The sequence below is a fragment of the Coregonus clupeaformis genome, unplaced genomic scaffold (assembly GCF_020615455.1).
Source record: "Coregonus clupeaformis isolate EN_2021a unplaced genomic scaffold, ASM2061545v1 scaf0741, whole genome shotgun sequence".
Taxonomy (NCBI): domain Eukaryota; kingdom Metazoa; phylum Chordata; class Actinopteri; order Salmoniformes; family Salmonidae; genus Coregonus; species Coregonus clupeaformis.
The window spans coordinates 72,713-90,912 of NW_025534196.1; the positions used below are offsets into that span (position 1 = coordinate 72,713).

Sequence of the window (18,200 nt, forward strand, 5' to 3'; positions counted from 1 at the left end):
GTGTACCTATGATGAAAATTACAGGCCTCTCTCATCCTTTTAAGTGGGAGAACTTGCACAATTGGTGGCTGACTAAATACTTTTTCCCCCAATGTACCCGGGGTAAGTTGTCAAGACACCACTTTTTCTGGACAAGCTATGTTTTCAAAACTGTAATGTTTACATTCATTCTGATTATTTCCAGGGATACACAACATCCTGAAATATATGTAGATGTCTTTGTTAGAATTAATACTATATTTCCCTTGACAGAGTGATGCTGAAAGCAAAAAATGGCTCAACTTACCCCACTCTTCCCTACAGTATTTCCTAATAAACAAACATCAATGGACTGTCCCAACATCTGACAGATCTACTGATCTGCAGTTTTTTAGGGCAAAACAAAGATAGTGGTAGTAGGCATGTTGGCAATGATTTACAGGAAAATGGGTCACTGGGTAATCTCTCGAATACAATCCAGTTTATTATCTGAGAGATGACGCCTAGGGAAACCCAGTGAAACAAGCTACTCCGTCTTCTGAGCAGCCAGCTAGGGAAGGGGTTTAGGGATTGAAATTACACAATAATCCCACAATTTACTCTCTCTTAAACAAATACAATTTATTCATGATAAAAAGTTACATCAAAACAAATTCATCAATGCCAGTCAAACAATCAAACATATTCATCAATGCCAGTCAAACAATCAAACAGATTCATCAATGCCAGTCAAACAACCAAACGAATAAAAAGGAAATACTTTTTGATTTTAACATAAGAAATTCAAAGACGAGTGGACAATCCATAAACTCTTGTATCTTCACTTGCAGTATCGGTCTGCTTTCATCTTGGCTCTCCTGTGGACAAACAAAAAAAGGCACGAGTGGTTATTTTCAGTCCTTACATCACCACTATCCACCAGACAATGTAAATAGCTATCACGTGACAAGTCAGCTTGTCGCAACATGTTGAATTGAAACAGGTTTGTGCAAATAGGTTTCGAGTGTGTTGGCAGTTTGACCAATTATCTGACCAACTCCTGCTATTAAATGGCCATCAGTAGGAGTCATGTCAACAGTCATTTGGACCAGTTCCAGAGTGATTTCTTGGAAAGGATGTTTGGATTTGTTGATTATTAAAACCAGTTTGTGTGTGGTTGTTTCCTTTGGGGAAGCTACCTCCACTGAAATCAAATTTTCACTTAGTCATGCATTGATGTCAATGGGAGACTGAATGAAAATTAGACTTAAGTAGAAGTTTAGGATTTGCCTCTTTATGAGATGTTTTTCCCCTACCTGTCTAACAGCTCTTCGTGGAACTTCCCGTCTTTCCGGGCCATCTTCAGTGTGGTGCTGTCCTCCTCGTTCAGCCTCAGCCGCCTGTCCTGGAAACTCTGGAACTTCTTTCTGTAATATCAGAAATCTGTGTTCAGTGAGACTTATTACACACACAAACAAACAAACACACAAAGTCATCATACAAAGCCTCATGATAAGACATGGAAGGACCAGTCACACACCACTATCAAACACAAAGAATAACGACACTGAACAAAAATCTAATCAATTTTATTGGTCGCGTACACATATTTTGCATATGTTATCGCGGGTGTAGTGAAATGCTTATGTTCCTAGCTCCAACAGTGCAGTCATACCTAACAATACACACAAATCCCCAAAATAAAAATAAAGGAATTACGAAATATTAGAACGAGCAATGTCAGAGTCCGGAATATAAATAATATTGCACTCTCTGGGGCATAAACCTGACTACATTATCAATGACAAATGTGAATGCAAACGTGTATAGAAGCGACTTACACTCGTTAGTACCGTGCCATTTCCATTGAAGTAAACAATCCTGATAGTAGATACATACAGAGTGCAATGGGGCCGCAAACAAACGCATTGGTTTTTACCAGGCGCTTTAACGACATTTAGTCCCTCTAGCAGTGGTTACAGTGGTTTATGATTCACGGGCAGCGCTCTGTTCATGCAACACGCTCGGGGATGCTAAGCACTACATCACGATGACGGGCTCAAGGGCAGCCATTATCTTCATGTCAACATGATGAGTCCATTTCCCCTGTGTTTTCCTCCTCTACAATAAAAAACTATGGCGAGAACAGGGGAAGATAAAAAATTGAACACGAAGTTGAGGGTGGAAGAGGAGAAATGGAACACAATGACAGCCTTGTTCACGCTTAGCCCTCAGAACTTAATGGGCCGCCGCAGGCCGTAAAAGCGGCAGCGGCGTTCCGTTCTCATTCCCGTTTCCATCCCCGTAGCGTTGGCCCATCAATCGGCCTTTTAAGGGAGCGGGATTGATGAGGTGGCACCTGCTCCTCACGCATCAGGGCCTGTGATTTAGTTGTCAAAATCTCACCAGAGCGGAAGGTTGTCGGGTGAAAACGGAGGGAAATCACTGTCTGTCTACAGAAGGTCAGTGTTCAACCCCTCCACCTTCCTCGCTGTCTTTTCTACATAAAATGCTTCACCCCCCCACTGTGAGAACTGGTAGGTGAAGTTTAAAGGAAAATTCCACCCCAAAACTATCTTTTGGTATTTGTTTCATTAGTCCATTGTTGATATAGTCCCAAAAAAACAATCACGTTTAAGATATATAACTTTCAAAATACAGATATGCAGCCAGTGATGCAAAATGAATCATACTGGCTGTATTTCTGATTTTGAAAGTTACACATCTTAAAACTTGATTGCTGACATGCAAAACATTTTGGGACTATATCAACAATGGACTAATGAAACAAATACTAAAGATAGTTTTAGGGTGGAATTTTCCTTTACCATTTCTTATGTTCATTTGGACAAGATGAGCCATACAACAAGGGTTACAACCTCTCTAGACTAGAGGGCATGGAATCCCCACCTTGTATGATTACCGCTGCAAATGTTGCAGCCACTGTGAGTGTGACGTAGGTAGACAGACAGTACATACACGTAGTTGAGCTCGCAGTTCTTCACGTTGCCCCTGTCCTCGTCTGCAATGTCGTCGTTCCGCTTGACCTCCCTCTCCGCGCATGACCGGATCTGTTCATCATCATAGAGAGACAGAAGGAGAGAGGGCGAGAGAGAGAGAGGGGAAAACACAAAACAGTTGCAAGTTGAATAGCAATATCCTGCCACCCTAATGTTCAGAGACATTTTGTTTTTTCTTTCCGTCACCAACTTCAGACTCCCCCATGGGGATGTCATTTCTATAGTATAGATGGGGGGGGGATTATGGAGCGACCTTGTGAAATATATACATCACCTTAACCATCTCGTCGTCCCCCGCCAACTTGCTCTTAGCCTCAATGTCCCCACTTTCACTGTAGGAGATGAAACAGCTATTTGCTGCCATGAGAGCCATTTTGCCCTGGAACAGCGGAAAGAGAAAGTTAGAAATTAGTTTAAAAAAATGGAAAACAAACAGAAATGAAATGAAGAGATTAGTTGACAGATGAGTTTCACCTCATGCTGATACTCCATTCGCGAGGTAAAAGCTCAATTATATGCAGAGAGCGTCAAGCTTTCTCTCCAATACGCATCAACAAAGCAACAAGCTGTGAGGAAAACAAGGCCTATCTATATCTAGGGTTACTATGCAACAAGTTCTATGATATGGCATTATGTCACAGTTTTTGTATGCATTGACTTTGAAGTTTTTTTTTATTGACAGTTGCTTCACTCACGTCCTGGAAAACAGGCTCCCACTGTTCCCGGGAGCCGATGGCGTCGGAACGCCCCACCACGACCCCCTCCGAGGTGATCCCTAGATACTTCCCATAGCCAGACTTCAGAGCTACCCTGGGGGAAAAACACAGGAGAACAAAATTCATTCCTGGATACTGGCAGGTTGATTTGAGTCTCTAAAAACTTTTCCAAAGACTATTTAAAGATAAAGACCATTTGAACAACAATGTTCTAATTTAAATCCAATTTTGTATTTATAAAATTGTAAACCTGCAGAGACTGTAATTGTTCTTCCGAAGTCTATTATAACTCACCAGGGGACACTTCCCATTCAGATTTGGAGAGAGGAAGTCAACATAAAATGTGCATAGGTGATATTTACTCCTTTCATACACACCTAGAGTCTGACAGCTTGATGGCAGTGAACTGCTCCGGGGGGTCTGGCCCTTCATCGTCTGCAAAATATAAAAAGATAACATTTCCCTTTTTAGAGTCACGAATCACTGATTGATTTTCTAATCAGAGCATTTTCAAAAAAAAAATGTTCTTCCTTATTTTTATCCAAGAGGAGCCTTCGTTTTGGATTAATGAGGATTAAAAAAAGATGTCACTTTATTATCACTTCAAAAATTTGGGAACTTGGCTCTGCCGACTTAACATTCAGTGTTGAAACATTGTGTACGATTAGCATTTCTCACATTCTCTCGCCATGTTCATGATCTTGAAGAAGAAAAATGAATCTGTCACAGTGGTGCCAATACAATGCATTTGATCTCAGATGTATTAACATACAATAACAATGTGTCATTCTGAAAACAGACCATTTGCATAATTTCCTCTAGCAGCGGGTCTACCCTTGAGACGTACTGACGTAGAGCCTTCATGTTTTACTAATGCTTCATGGTCATTAACAACACACAACCTTGGGCTACGCGATGTTGCTGCTGTGTGCTATTGATCACCTACACCCACCCTAATCTCGGAAACCCAGACCTCAAATCTTGCATAATTGCATCAGATGCTCGATTAGGTTCTGGGGTGAGATGTATGAGAACGGATATTATAAAACCAGAGAAGTCTCCACTCCCTTAAACGGAAACTCTCAGCTAAAGGCTCCACCTTTTCAAAAAAAATTTCCACTTGAAATCATTGCTTGAAATCCCTGCCCCAATTTAAGCACCCAATCCTGATACTGCCAAATAACCAGCGACAGAAAACCAAAGCACCGGGACTACTGTCGCCGTTAGTCATCGTAGTCCGTCCACAAGAGATTATATCCACCCTGACAGCTGTAAAATGACAGGCAATCCTTATCCTGAGTTCCAAAACTCTTCTCTGGCTTCGCATGGCTCGGCCCTAATTTATGCGTTCTGTCACCTGGAGCTGCATGGCAAATGGTCCAGGAACAAAGGACAATGCCCAAGGACTAGTCAGCCCTTCCCCCTCTAAGGGGACAAAATGTATCTCTGTAACAGTATGCAGAGGACTGATAGAATAATGCTATAGTATCCATGTTTGGTATCTATCTGAAACTTGTTCACTGAGGATAACTCTGATGCTAACTATATGTATGTATGATCTCTGTGGTTACTTGTCTCTGTATAGGGTGAACTCTGAATTACTATATGCAAAAGGTTTTATGGTCCTCTTAGAAATTCTGTCTGATTTACATTGGTCTCATCCCCCACACAAGCCTTTAGATGCTGTGACATTGTGTGGAGATTGGGCCTGGGAGTGTTTAGGTTACTGTCAACTTACATTTACATTTTTAGTTATTTAGCAGACGCTCTTATCCAGAGCGACTTACAGTTAGTGAGTGCATACATGTTTTTTTCGTTTTTTTTCATACTGGCCCCCCGTGGGAAACAAACCCACATCCCTGCCGGCCAAACCCTCCCCTTACCTTGGGACGACGCTGGACCAATTGTGCGCCGCCCATGGGTCTCCCGGTCGTGGCCGGCTGTGACAGAGCCTGGACTCGAACCAGGATCTCTAGTGGCACAGCTAGTACTGCGATGCAGTGCCTTGAGACCACTGCGCCACTCGGGATCATTTGATTGGTCAATGGTGGTTGGTTTTGGTGGGTTGAAAGGTTAACCCAGGGGTGTCAAACGTCCGGCCCGCTGGGCCGGATCAGGCCCGCAAACAGGTTTAATCCGGCCCGCTGAGATGATTTTGTAAAGTATAAAAATTAGCTGCAATTTTTCAATAAAAGAAACTGCTGTTCCAATTGTGTCCACTGGATGGCGCAATAGCAATTGTGTTAAGCAAGCAAACTGTTTATACCGGGGCAGAGCAAATAGGTCAAGCAAGTGCAGCCAGTCCGGATGAGCTACTTTGTTTTGCCCGCGATATTTATTACGGCTTCTACTTTTAACATTATGTGCTTTGGCACCCTCATTGCCCCAATATGTCTCTGTCAAAAAAGAGAAAAGTGGACGCAGAGTGCAGTGTTCCAAGAAAAATTGTCATCCTTCTATTTATTCACGGAATTGAATGGGAAAGCTGTATGTTTGGTGTGTTCACAGCATGTTGCAGTGCTGAAAGAATATAACCTTCGTCGCCACTATGTGAGTCTTCATGCCGACAAATATGACAACTTTCAAGGACAGCGGAGAAGAGAGAAGGTGAATTAACTGTTGGCGGGTCTGAAGAAACAGCAGTCTGTGTTTACTCACAGCCGAGACATCAGTGACGCTGCAGTGAAAGCTAGCTACCTCATTGCTAATGAAATCGCAGTGGCTTCAAAACCATTTAGTGAGGGTGAATTTGTAAAAACATGCATGATGAAGGCAGCGGAGATTGTGTGCCCTGAAAAGCACCAGGCTTTGCAAATATCAGCCTGACAATAAACACAGTTGTAGACAGGATTTCCGATCTTTCAGTGGATTTGGACAGCCAGTTGAAGCAAAAAGTAAAGTAATTTATTGCGTTTTTCGGTTGCAATTGATGAAAGCCACGGACATTACAGATGTTGCACAACTGGCCATTTTCATCCGCAGAGTTGATGACACATTGACCGTCACCGAGGAGTTCGTGGAGTTGGTGCCGATGACAGATACAACGACAGCAGCTGATATTTTCACTGCACTCGTCAGCGCGCTGGACAGGGTCGGAGTGGACTGGTCCGCGCTGTCAGCCTGGCTACAGATGGTGCGCCCTCAATGATCGGGGAAAAAAAGCAGGCGTTGTGACACAGTTCAGAGAGAAAGTGCAATCTGCAAATGGAGGACGTGATTTTGGACTTTTCACTGTATTTTTGCACCAGGAGGCTTTGTGTTGCAAGTCATTAAAGATGGATAACGTCATGAAGGTGGTTATTATTTTTATTATTATATTATTATATTATAATTATATTATTATTATTATTATAATATTATCCAAACTGTTAATTTCATCCGATCCAGAAGCCTGAATCAACGTCAGTTTGACAGCCTTCTCAGAGAGAAAGACCACATCTATGGCCTGCCATACCACACTGAGGTAAGATGGTTAAGCCGAGGTGCTGTGCTGAGGCGTTTCTTTGATTTACGAGAAGAAATTGAACAGTTCATGGAAGAAAAGGGCAAACCAGTGTTAGAATTTCATTCCGCAGAATGGATGCAGGACCTTGCATTTATGGTGGATGTTACAGAGCACCTGAATAACTTGAACAAACAGCTGCAAGGGTGCAACAAAGTTGCCACGCAGTATTATGACAGCATACGTTCTTTCAAGTTGAAGCTGTCATTGTGGGAGCGCAACTTCGCCGGTGGTGATGCAGCTCACTTCCCCTGTCTGAAAAAGTGTGCGCGACCCAACATGTGGCAGACATGAAGCGGTTCAAAGATAAAATAACGGGACTGTTAAGGGAGTTTGAGCAACGCTTTCAGATTTTTGTTGAACTTGAGAAAGACTTCAACGTTTTTTGTTCGCCATTAACCGTGAATCCCTCTGATCTGCCCGTCAGCATCCAACTTGAAATAATATACTTGCAGTGTGACTCGGATTTGAAGGGCAAATTTGCCGCAGCTGGCTTGGACACATTTTATCAGAATCTCTTGCCAGGTTACCCCAACTTGACAGCCCTCGCTGCAAAACTGTTGTGCATGTTTGGAACCACTATATCTTTGTGAGCAAGTTCTCTGTAATGAGCATAAATAAAACAAAGCTGCGCTCAAGGCTCACGCACAAGCACTTGAATCACATCCTGAAGTTGGCTGCCACTCAGGATGTGACGCCTGATATTGATGCGCTGGTGAAAGCTAAAAGATGCCAGGTATCAGGAGTCAAATAAACTATGCAACCCCACTTAAAGTGCTGCATGAGACACCCTGATATAGTTCTGTGATCTGTGATATACTTCTGTGAATCACTGAGGCATTGTGTGTTTGTGTGTTGTTTGTCCTCAGAATTTCAAATAGCTTGAGGTGTTTTATGATTAATAGTGATGTTGTGCTTTTAGACACACTGTCCTCAGGCTCCAGCTTTATGTTTATATGTTTTTATGTTGATGTGCTATTGTTTTTAATTGATTTTATTTGTATATTTAACCTATTCTTGACTCTGTTTCTTGCACTTGTTTGGGGAACAGGATTTCATTATTTGTATCTACATTTCTGCCTGAGAAATGACACCCTGATATAGTTCTGTGATCTGTGAAACAGTTCTGTGAATCACTGAGGCATTGTGTGTTTGTGTGTTCTTTTTCTTTAGAATTTTCAAATAAACTTGAGGTGTTTTATGATTAATAGTGATGTTGTGCTTGTACTATTTTGGACACACTGTCCTCAGGCTCCAGCTTTATGTTTTATGTTGATAGTATTAAAACAAAGAAAACAATCTGAAGTTGTTGTTTTTTTAAGTTATATATACCATGATTTTACCGGTCCGGCCCACTTGGGAATAGATTTTTCCTCCATGTGGCCCCTGAGCTAAAATGAGTTTGACACCCAAGGTTAACCCTTCAGATGTTAGAAATTGAATTAAAAGCCTTTGTTATCTCCCTCTTATCCTGTATCCAGTCCATGGAGGAAGGTTGTATGATCATTTCTCATTTCCTAGACTTCTAGGCCTTTGGCCTAGTAAGCCTCTCTTTGTTCATGCACTGTCCTGTAAGTTCACCTTAGGATCTATATGCTTGGAATATTGCCTAATGCTTGCTTGTATATATTAATTATCTTTATGGAGTCAGATAAACATTTTAATAGACTAATTGCTTAGTCACATTTTATGTATATACTGTATAATATACTGAATATTCACATATTACTATTACATATCAAATATTACTGCCCACTACAGCTTTATGCCCTTTTCTTTCTCATCAGTGATAGATGGAGTTGTGGATGGAGTTCTACCCTACTGCTTTGACCTATCATGTCCTGCCAGATCGGGTGGCCATTGATGAAAGGAAGCTAGTTAATCATACCCGGAGAAACACACTCCGTAAGGATGTGACCGTCACAGGTTCTCACAACGTTAGGGAAAGTTAAGGAGGGGGGAAAGTATGTCAATTTTAAGGACAGATTGATGCAAATGTAAATTGGGAAACCACACCTCTGTGTGCAATCATTGGACATTGGGATAGCGAATAATATCCCTAGGCTCACATACCTCTATGTTTCTCAGACCACAATAATCAGAGACAGGTTATAGTCTAATCATATTCCATCCCCTAAAGCATACCTATATCTCCGTGACCCTTGAGTTTACACAGAGGGCATTCACAACTTCTCCTGCATCCAGTGACTAATCACCTTGAGGGCTTTTCTCAGATTGAGAGGGCTAAACTATTCTAGACGGGTTTCCTTCTTACTGAAAATCCCATAAAAGTGCAGAAACATAATTTCTCTCTCTCTCTCTCCCTGAAACTCCATTGCTCTTTCATCTCATTTAAATGAGCCTGCCTCCCGAGTCAGAGCCTCACCAAGGGAATAGGAATGGTTCATGTTTTTATCTCCTGGCCGTTTTCACTCTTTCTCCCTCTTCAATAGAAAACCGTGCGCTGAATCCCAGGTCTGTGTTTCTGTCTTTGGAGGGTGGATGGGTTTTATTGAACATTTCTCAAACATGTCTCGCCTTAGGGCAGAGAATCTTTGCCTGGAAACTCCCATTTAGTATAGCTTGGTTAGTTAGGCTAGGTGCTCCACCCCCAAGTCGAGGCATTTTGCCTGAGGCTCAGGGGCTGTTGTAATGGGGCTCTGGCCTGTTAGTCAGTGGGGCTAACGATGGGGAGACGAAGCATGTCGTCTGTGAGCCTGGATTCAAAGATGTGATTCCAGCACGTTGGCAATGTCCCTCCTCTAACTTTTCATGCACGGCAACTTGGAATGGTAAACATACTATCGAAATTAAATGGTTGGTGCCGATCCTTCCCGTTCATTTTGGATTGTGGACTACCGTTTTCACCTTAGCCTAATCAGTGGGTCCGGATACTCGCAACAGATGCTATCTATTGTGGACCCTAGACACAATGCCACTTGGTGGTATGAAAACGTGTGACCAATTTAAATGTTGTGCTGCAAAACTATCCATTTAAGATGCAAGGAATCACAATGACATTAGGTCAATGATACTCATGTGGATCTTGATATCCATAAACCATGAGACGAGAGAGAGAGCTCTTTGCCTGTTACCTTGTTGAATTCTAACCCATCACAGAGCTGTGCAATACATTTCCTCCAGGTAAATTATTTCATTGTCTTCCTGCCTCCACAAGTGGATGGGCACCATAAATCGTAGCTAGCACCGGATTCATATTGATGATATCCAATAACGTGCTTGAGAGGACAAAGAGATAGATTAATGCCTGGTGTGTGTGTGTGTGGAGGAGCAATTCCAGCTTCCTCTCTAAACCATTACCCGGCAAACTGTGCAGAAATGAGTGTCCTAATAGCTTCTGAAACAACATAGTAGTTCAGTTCTCCCTTTTATTTTCCGTGTCCACTCTCTCAGAGTGTGACTTCAAATTGATTTAGAACGAAACGCCACTAAATCTTATACCGTTTAGGACAAAATTGGTTTTGATTTCAAAACGCTTGGTACTGCACACAGGCAGCCATCGAATGCAGCGGTCATCGAAAAAGCAAGAAAATGAAGTTGGAGGAAACAATTAGTGAATTCTACCCCCCCCCATTCTCCACAAATGAATGACACTAAAAATTGCCTGCCGCTTTGCCAGGCTAGCCACGCTAATGGAACGCGACGTCCATTACGGCTCTTTGGTTTCCTCTCTTCGTATTGGAATAGAATGGAACATGAGAAAACTGGGCTCCATGGGGAGATTTTCTTCCATTCTCTTCTGGGATTCATTCATTCCTGACAATTACCAGCTCCATTTGCTATGCCTATAATGCCAGATTACAGAATCTGACACAGACAATTTAAGTAAATGCAAGCAACATGCTGGGCTGGTTTGCATTTCAAAAATGACTTTTATTTCAGTTTGAAATGCAAGGCTTAACAAAGTGAAATATTTTAAGGACTTAGTCATTTTAGAGTGACTCATTCTAACAACCTGAGTGAAGTTGCCATCTAAAACGGTTGAACAAGACACCACACCGCCTTGACTTAAGCAGTTTAAGTTCACAAACAAAAACAATGTGTGCTCAAGCTACCAGTTGCGAAACCAAACCTTACAATAACCATAATGTATGATGATTATAAGCAAATCAAGTTCCCATTGAAACTATGCTCCCATGAGTTTTTCCTGAGACATGAAGATGCCTTTAGTTTAGTGGGCCAACCTGTTTTGAGTTGTGCAGAACAGCCAAGTTAGAGATTCTGATTGGTAACATTGGTGCAAGTCACTTGAATCACAGTCGATTTCAGCAGCTGAACTGCTAGGGATCAAATCAAATTTTATTTGACACATGCGCCGAATACAACAGGTGTAGACCTTACAGTGAAACGCTTACTTACAAGCCCATAACCAACAATGCAATTTTAAAACAAAGCCCCATATACTACCCACCATTGTGACCCGTACGCTCTCGTTGGCTGGCCCTCACTACATATTCGTCGCCAAACCCACTGGCTACAGGTCATCTATAAATCTCTTCTAGGCAAATCCCCGCCTTATCTTAGCTCATTGGTCACCATAGCAACACCCACCCGTAGTATGCGTTCCAGCAGGTATATCTCACTGGTCATCCCCAAAGCCAACACCTCCTTTGGCCGCCATTCCTTCCAGTTCTCTGCTGCAAATGACTGGAACGAACTGCAAAAATTTCTAAAGCTGGAGACGCTTATCTCCCTCACTATCTTTAAGCATCAGTTGTCAGAGCAGCTTACCGATCACTGCACCTGTACACAGCCCATCTGTAATTAGCCCACCCAACTACCTCATCCCCATATTGTTATTTACATTGTTATTTATTTTGCTCATTTGCACCCCAGTATCTCTATTTGCACATCTATCACTCCAGTGTTAATACTAAATTGTAATTACATTTACGTCATTTAGCAGACGCTCTTATCCAGAGTGACTTACAAATTGGTGCATTCACCTTATGATAGCCAGTGGGACAACCACTTTACAATATATATCTTCTTTTTTTTCTTTTTTTTTTTTGTTGGGGGGGGTGGGGTAGGGGAGGGTAGAAGGATTACTTTTATCCTATCCCAGGTATTCCTTAAAGAGGTGGGGTTTCAAGTGTCTCCGGAAGGTGGTGAGTGACTCCGCTGTCCTGGCGTCGTGAGGGAGCTTGTTCCACCATTGGGGTGCCAGAGCAGCGAACAGTTTTGACTGGGCTGAGCGGGAACTGTGCTTCCGCAGAGGTAGTGGGGCCAGCAGGCCAGAGGTGGATGAACGCAATGCCCAAGTTTGGGTGTAGGGACTGATCAGAGCCTGAAGGTACGGAGGTGCCGTTCCCCTCACAGCTCCGTAGGCAAGCACCATGGTCTTGTAGCAGATGCGGGCTTCAACTGGAAGCCAGTGGAGTGTGCGGAGGAGCGGGGTGAATTATTTTGCACTATGGCCTATTTATTGCCTTACCTCCATAACTTACTACATTTGCACACACTGTATATAGATTTTCTATTGTGTTATTGACTGTACGTTTTGTTTATTCCATATGTAACTCTGTGTTTGTTGTTTTTATCGCATTGCTTTGCTTTATCTTGGCCAGGTCGCAGTTGTAAATGAGAACTTGTTCTCAACTGGCTTACCTGGTTAAATAAAGGTGAAATAAATAAAAAAGAAAAAAAAAGAAAGAATACCAAAACAAATAGCAAAAAAACAATAGCGAGGCTATATAAAGGGGGTACCGTACCGAGTCAATGTGCAGGGGCACCGGTTAGTTGAGGTAATTGAGGTAATATGCACATGTAGGTAGAGTTATTAAAGTGACTATGCATAGATAATAAACAGAGAATAGCAGCAACGGGGGGCAATGCAAATAGTCTGGGTAGCCATTTGATTAGATGTTCAGGAGTCTTATGGCTTGGGGGTAGAAGATGTTTAGAAGCCTCTTGGACATAGACTTGGCGCTCCGGTACCGCTTGCCATGCGGTATAGAGGTCCTGGATGGCAGGGAAGCTTGGTCCCAGTGATGGTACTGGGCCGTACGCACTACCCTCTGTAGTGCCTTGTGGTCGGAGGCTGAGCAGTTGCCATACCAGGCAGTGATGCAACCAGTCAGGATGCTCTCGATGGTGCAGCTGTAGAACATTTTGAGGATCTGAGGACCCATACCAAATCTTTTCAATCTCCTTAGGGGGAATAGGTTTTGTCGTGCCCTCTTCACGACTGTCTTGGTGTGCTTGGACCATGTTAGTTTGTTGGTGATGTGGACACCAAGGAACTTGAAGCTCTCAACCTGCTCCACTACAGCCCCGTCGATGAGAATGGGGGCGTGCTCGGTCCTCTTCTTTTTCCTGTAGTCCACAATCATCTCCTTTGTCTTGATCACGTCGAGGGAGAGGTTGTTGTCCTGGCACCACACGGCCAGGTCTCTGACCTCCTCCCTATAGGCTTTCTCGTTGTTGTCGGTGATCAGGCCTACCACTGTTGTGTCATCGGCAAACTTAATGATGGTGTTGGAGTCGTGCCTGGCCATGCGGTCATGAGTGAACAGCGAGTACAGGAGGGGACTGAGCACGCACCCCTGAGGGGCCCCCGTGTTGAGGATCAGCGTGGCGGATGTGTTGTTACCTACCCTTACCACCTGGGGGCGGCCTGTCAGGAAGTCCCAGGATCCAGTTGCAGAGGGAGGTGTTTAGTCCCAGGGTCCTTAGCTTAGTGATGAGCTTAGAGGGCACTATGGTGTTGAACGCTGAGCTGTAGATGCTACAGAGATGAGGGGGATTTAAGAAGTGTTTTGGCGGTAGCTTGCCAAACTACCCTCCCAAAGCTCCTGCAAAATCTGGCTGACATTTAACTGTGTCCGTGGTTACTAGCCTGGCTCCACAGCTACACCACCGGAGGAAGGGGAGAGGGTGATGATGAATGGCACATTCAGCCCCTGGTCAGAGGGTGCCACAAGAGGGCGTGGTCTCACCATATCCTTTTCTCCTTCACATGTCCACCCGAAAAGTTGTCTTCAGTGACACTGGGTATGCTGATGATGTGGGGCTGTCCCGAGCCATATACCACTAACCAGCATCCAGGAGGACACTTCCATGGGCTTGGAGGCAAAGCAGCTGGATGAGTGGGCCACATCCAATAACATGCTCCTGAATGGGTCTGTGGAAATCCAGATATGCCTTTCGAGAGACCCTCCACAACCTGCACCACTCATACTAGGAGGACAGGAAGTACCAGTGGTAACAACAATCAAGTATCTTGGTTTTCATCTAGACTAACCTCAGTGGTGACACACAGTCTGTGAGGAAGGCCTCAAATCGCCTACACTTTGACTGTACTCACCAGAACTGGCCTACCCATTGAAGATCTGGTCAGTCTATATACTACCCTGGTGAGGCCTGGTCTGGAATACGGTGGAGTGCTGTTAATTGGATGCAATAAAAAGCAGCAGGCCCAACTGGACAGGGTGCAGAGGGAGGGCCCTGAGTATTATATCCAGAGGTGGCGCAGTCCAACCACAGCTCCAGTCACTGCAGAGCAGGCTGCAGTGCACCTGGCAAAGGACCTGCACACTCTTGAACACCCACTGCATGACCTGCTCCCTCTAATAAGGGAGGTGACTGCACCACCAGGTTCTGAGAAACATACATAACTCTGTACCAATATTACGGCCTGTTTATAAATAAATAAAACGCACTACTACCTTCTATCAGACTGTATAATAACTCTAGCTCTTACATGTTTTCAAAGTAGATCTTTTTAACAAGTCAGTTTTCCATCATGAGATGAAATGTCATATATACAAAATTATGTGGACATCCCTTCAAATTAGTGGATCAAACTAAAGCTACTCAGTACTCATGTCTTGTGATGAGTAACCCTGCCCCAAATATTTGTGTTAGGGGTAAATCCATTTGAATTCAATCACTTTTTGACAGCATCCCTTTTGATTTAAACAAAACTTTCCATACATGTTTGCCTATGGAAACATTTGTCAGAAAGTGATTTTTGGCCCAAAACATTCAGGAGATAAAGGTGCTCAAAGTTGAACCATTTTGCACACCCCACCATACCATGAGACATCCATGTCTTCATCACTGGAAAAGATAAACGGTTGAGTTTGATATCATTTAAAAGCTTACAAACAGTGTTGTCAAACTATTACAAAAAGCAACTTTCTGAGCACTTCTACAATGGGCAAATATGTATAGAAAGGTTTAGTTCAAATCAAAAGGGGTGCTGTCAAAAAAGTGATTGAATTCAAATGAATTTACCCTTAGGTCTTGAATTGTGCAGACGTCCCTGTTTGATACCCGTGGTTAGCAATCTCTTCCACTGCTTGTGCCTCATAACGGTCTCAAACAGTAATCTGTATCTAAACAAATCAAAAGTTCCACTAGGTTCAACCTCCCTCCCTGCCCCCTGCCTCTGCTCCCTGGTAACAGGTGGAGCAGAAGAGTGAGAGCTGTAACAGGGATCGAACCCTAGCTCATACAGTGCAGAGGTGAACGCCTAACGGACTGTACCACAAAAGCCTCTGGGTTGAGGCAGTACAACGCTCCCATACACCACTTACTCAAGCATGACATTTTATGATCACGCCCCACACACATCACCGACACTTAAAAATTTGACCTTATCGTCTCAGTCATGTAACAAAAGACAAAATGCCTTACGAAACACTTCCCCCTGTCCAATCAAGTAGCATAACAACCTAGTATGGCATACAGCAAATTGTGTGCATCTGCATCATCATCATCATCATCATGCATTAATGACTAAACACATGACACCCTACTCCCTATATTATTGTGCACTACGTTTGACCAGAGCTCTACGTGGCTCTGATGAGATGTAGTGCACTATAAAGGAAATATTGGGTACATTTAGCTAAAGATACTCTCTCTCACTTTTCTTACCTTGATGTGGTGCGCCAACTGTGAACAGACCAGTATCCAGGGCATGGATGTAGGAATTAGTCTGCATCTCTATTGCAACCGTTCCTGAAATCTCCCCAAAGCCACTGATACACCACCATCCACCTAGAAAGCAGAAAGAAAAATGATTTTTTAGTACTTTGTGGAATATCATAAGAACCATTTTCAATTAGTTAGCTAGCTAGCTGCCAAGATTTACCAGCAAACAACATACCAACAATATCCGGTTTATCTTCTGCATCGTCTCTTTTTCTCTTCTTATCCTTGTGCTTCTTCTTCTTTCTACAAGACAATTGTGGATCAATATTAGCCAGGTCAAATTAGAAATGGGAGAAAAGGAAAATAGCAAACAGTTAGCTAGCTAACATTAGCCAGTAGCTAACTGTTAATGCCTGGTCAGTCGATTAATGATAGCTAGGTAGATAGCATTATTAGCCAGCTTGATTCGCCATCTTCTACACAAACACATATTGAATTCGATGTTGAGGAATAAACTCACCCCTTGTTTAGTCCTTTCAAAACAAGTTTTGTTGTTTTCACTTTTGAATATTCAGCCATATCTTCAGATTATGGTAAACTAGCTAGCTACCAAGCTAACAACGTACACAAACGAAAACAACATGCAAGTACGGTGGCCGTAAAGGTAAAAACGAATATCAGTTATCAAACGAGCGACATCTATTGTTTGGAGAATATATTATATTGTATGTGTTCGCATTCGGAATTCTGCATTGTTTGTTTAGCAGTTTTTTTTTTGGTGCAATTTAAAAGTTGATGTGTTACTAATTATGTGTTACTAAGTGTGACAGAGAGTTGCACACTCTATATATAAGCTCCCGGTAATTTATTGGGTAGAGTAAACCACCAACGTTTCTTCTGGGTTACTATGGTCATTGGTTGCACTAATTGCACTGTTTGTCTACATAACCTGGTTCAAGCATTCATGACATTACCCTGAAGCAGGCACAGTGATGCTTAAACGTTGGTGGTTTACCCAATAAATTACAGGGAGCTTATATATATATGTTAGTCAGCACCTTTACTAACTTGTTTGGGTGTGCAATAGCTCATGCTTTTCAATCGACTAAATGTGACAGGGAAAATCACACACACAAACAGTGTGATGCAATCGCCATCACACTGCCCTATCCCATCTGGACAAGAGGAATGCCTATGTAAGAATGCTCTTGACTATAGCTCAGCATTCAACACCATAGTACCCTCCAAGCTCATCATTAACCTCGAGGCACTGGGTCTGAACCCTGCCCTGTGCAACTGTGTCCTGGACTTCCTGACGAGCCGTCCCCAGGTGGTGAAGGTAGGAAACAACACCTCCACTTCGCTGATCCTCAACACAGGGTCCCCACAAGAGTGCGTGCTCAGCCTTTTCCTGTACTCCCCTGTTCACCATGCTATCATCCAGAAGGCGAGGTCAGTACAGGTGCATCAAAGATGGGACAGAGAGACTGAAAAACAGCTTTTATCTCAAGGCCATCAGACTGTTAAATAGTAATTAATAGCACATTAGAAGCTGGCCACTGGCCACTTTAATAAATGGAACACTAGTCACTTTAATAATATTTACATATCTTGTATTACTCATCTCATATGTATATACTGTATTTTATCCTATTCTACTGTATCAGTCTATGCCTCTCTGACATTGCTCGTCCATATATTTATTTATCTATTCTTAATTCCATTCCTTAGATTTGTGTGTATTGGGTATATGTTGTGAAATTGTTAGATATTACTTGTTAGATATTACTGCACTGTCGGAGCCAGAAACACAAGCATTTCGCTACACTCGCAATAACATCTGCTAAACACGTGTATGTGACCAATACAATTTGATTTGACACACACATGCACTTAAACTTGCACATGCAGACACTCACAATATCACTCCAACTCACACACACACACACACGCATGCCGTAGTCGAGGAGCATACTTAAGTCCAGGCCAAGGCTGGCAGTGTGAGTGTGAGGGAGATCTCCTGGCTCAGAGGGGTACTGGAGTTTGGCTTTTCTCTCAACAGACTGTGTGTCTGCTGTCCCTGACCAGCAAATTACTGTAAAT

At 42.9% G+C, this 18,200-nt stretch overlaps 1 protein-coding gene across 1 annotated transcript; it reads right to left on the reverse strand.

The window, feature by feature from the left end:
• Window positions 1–585: 585 nt before the first annotated feature.
• Window positions 586–16,766, reverse strand: LOC123485573 (protein FRG1-like). The gene is made up of 9 exons (XM_045216571.1): window positions 16,618–16,766; window positions 16,333–16,400; window positions 16,101–16,223; window positions 4,072–4,129; window positions 3,674–3,788; window positions 3,253–3,357; window positions 2,938–3,029; window positions 1,275–1,385; window positions 586–836 (listed from the first exon to the last, which is right to left on the reverse strand). The coding sequence occupies exons 1-9, from the start codon at window positions 16,674–16,676 to the stop codon at window positions 800–802; spliced, it is 768 nt and encodes a 255-aa protein (XP_045072506.1). The 5' UTR covers window positions 16,677–16,766; the 3' UTR covers window positions 586–799.
• Between the last annotated feature and the right edge of the window lie 1,434 nt (window positions 16,767–18,200).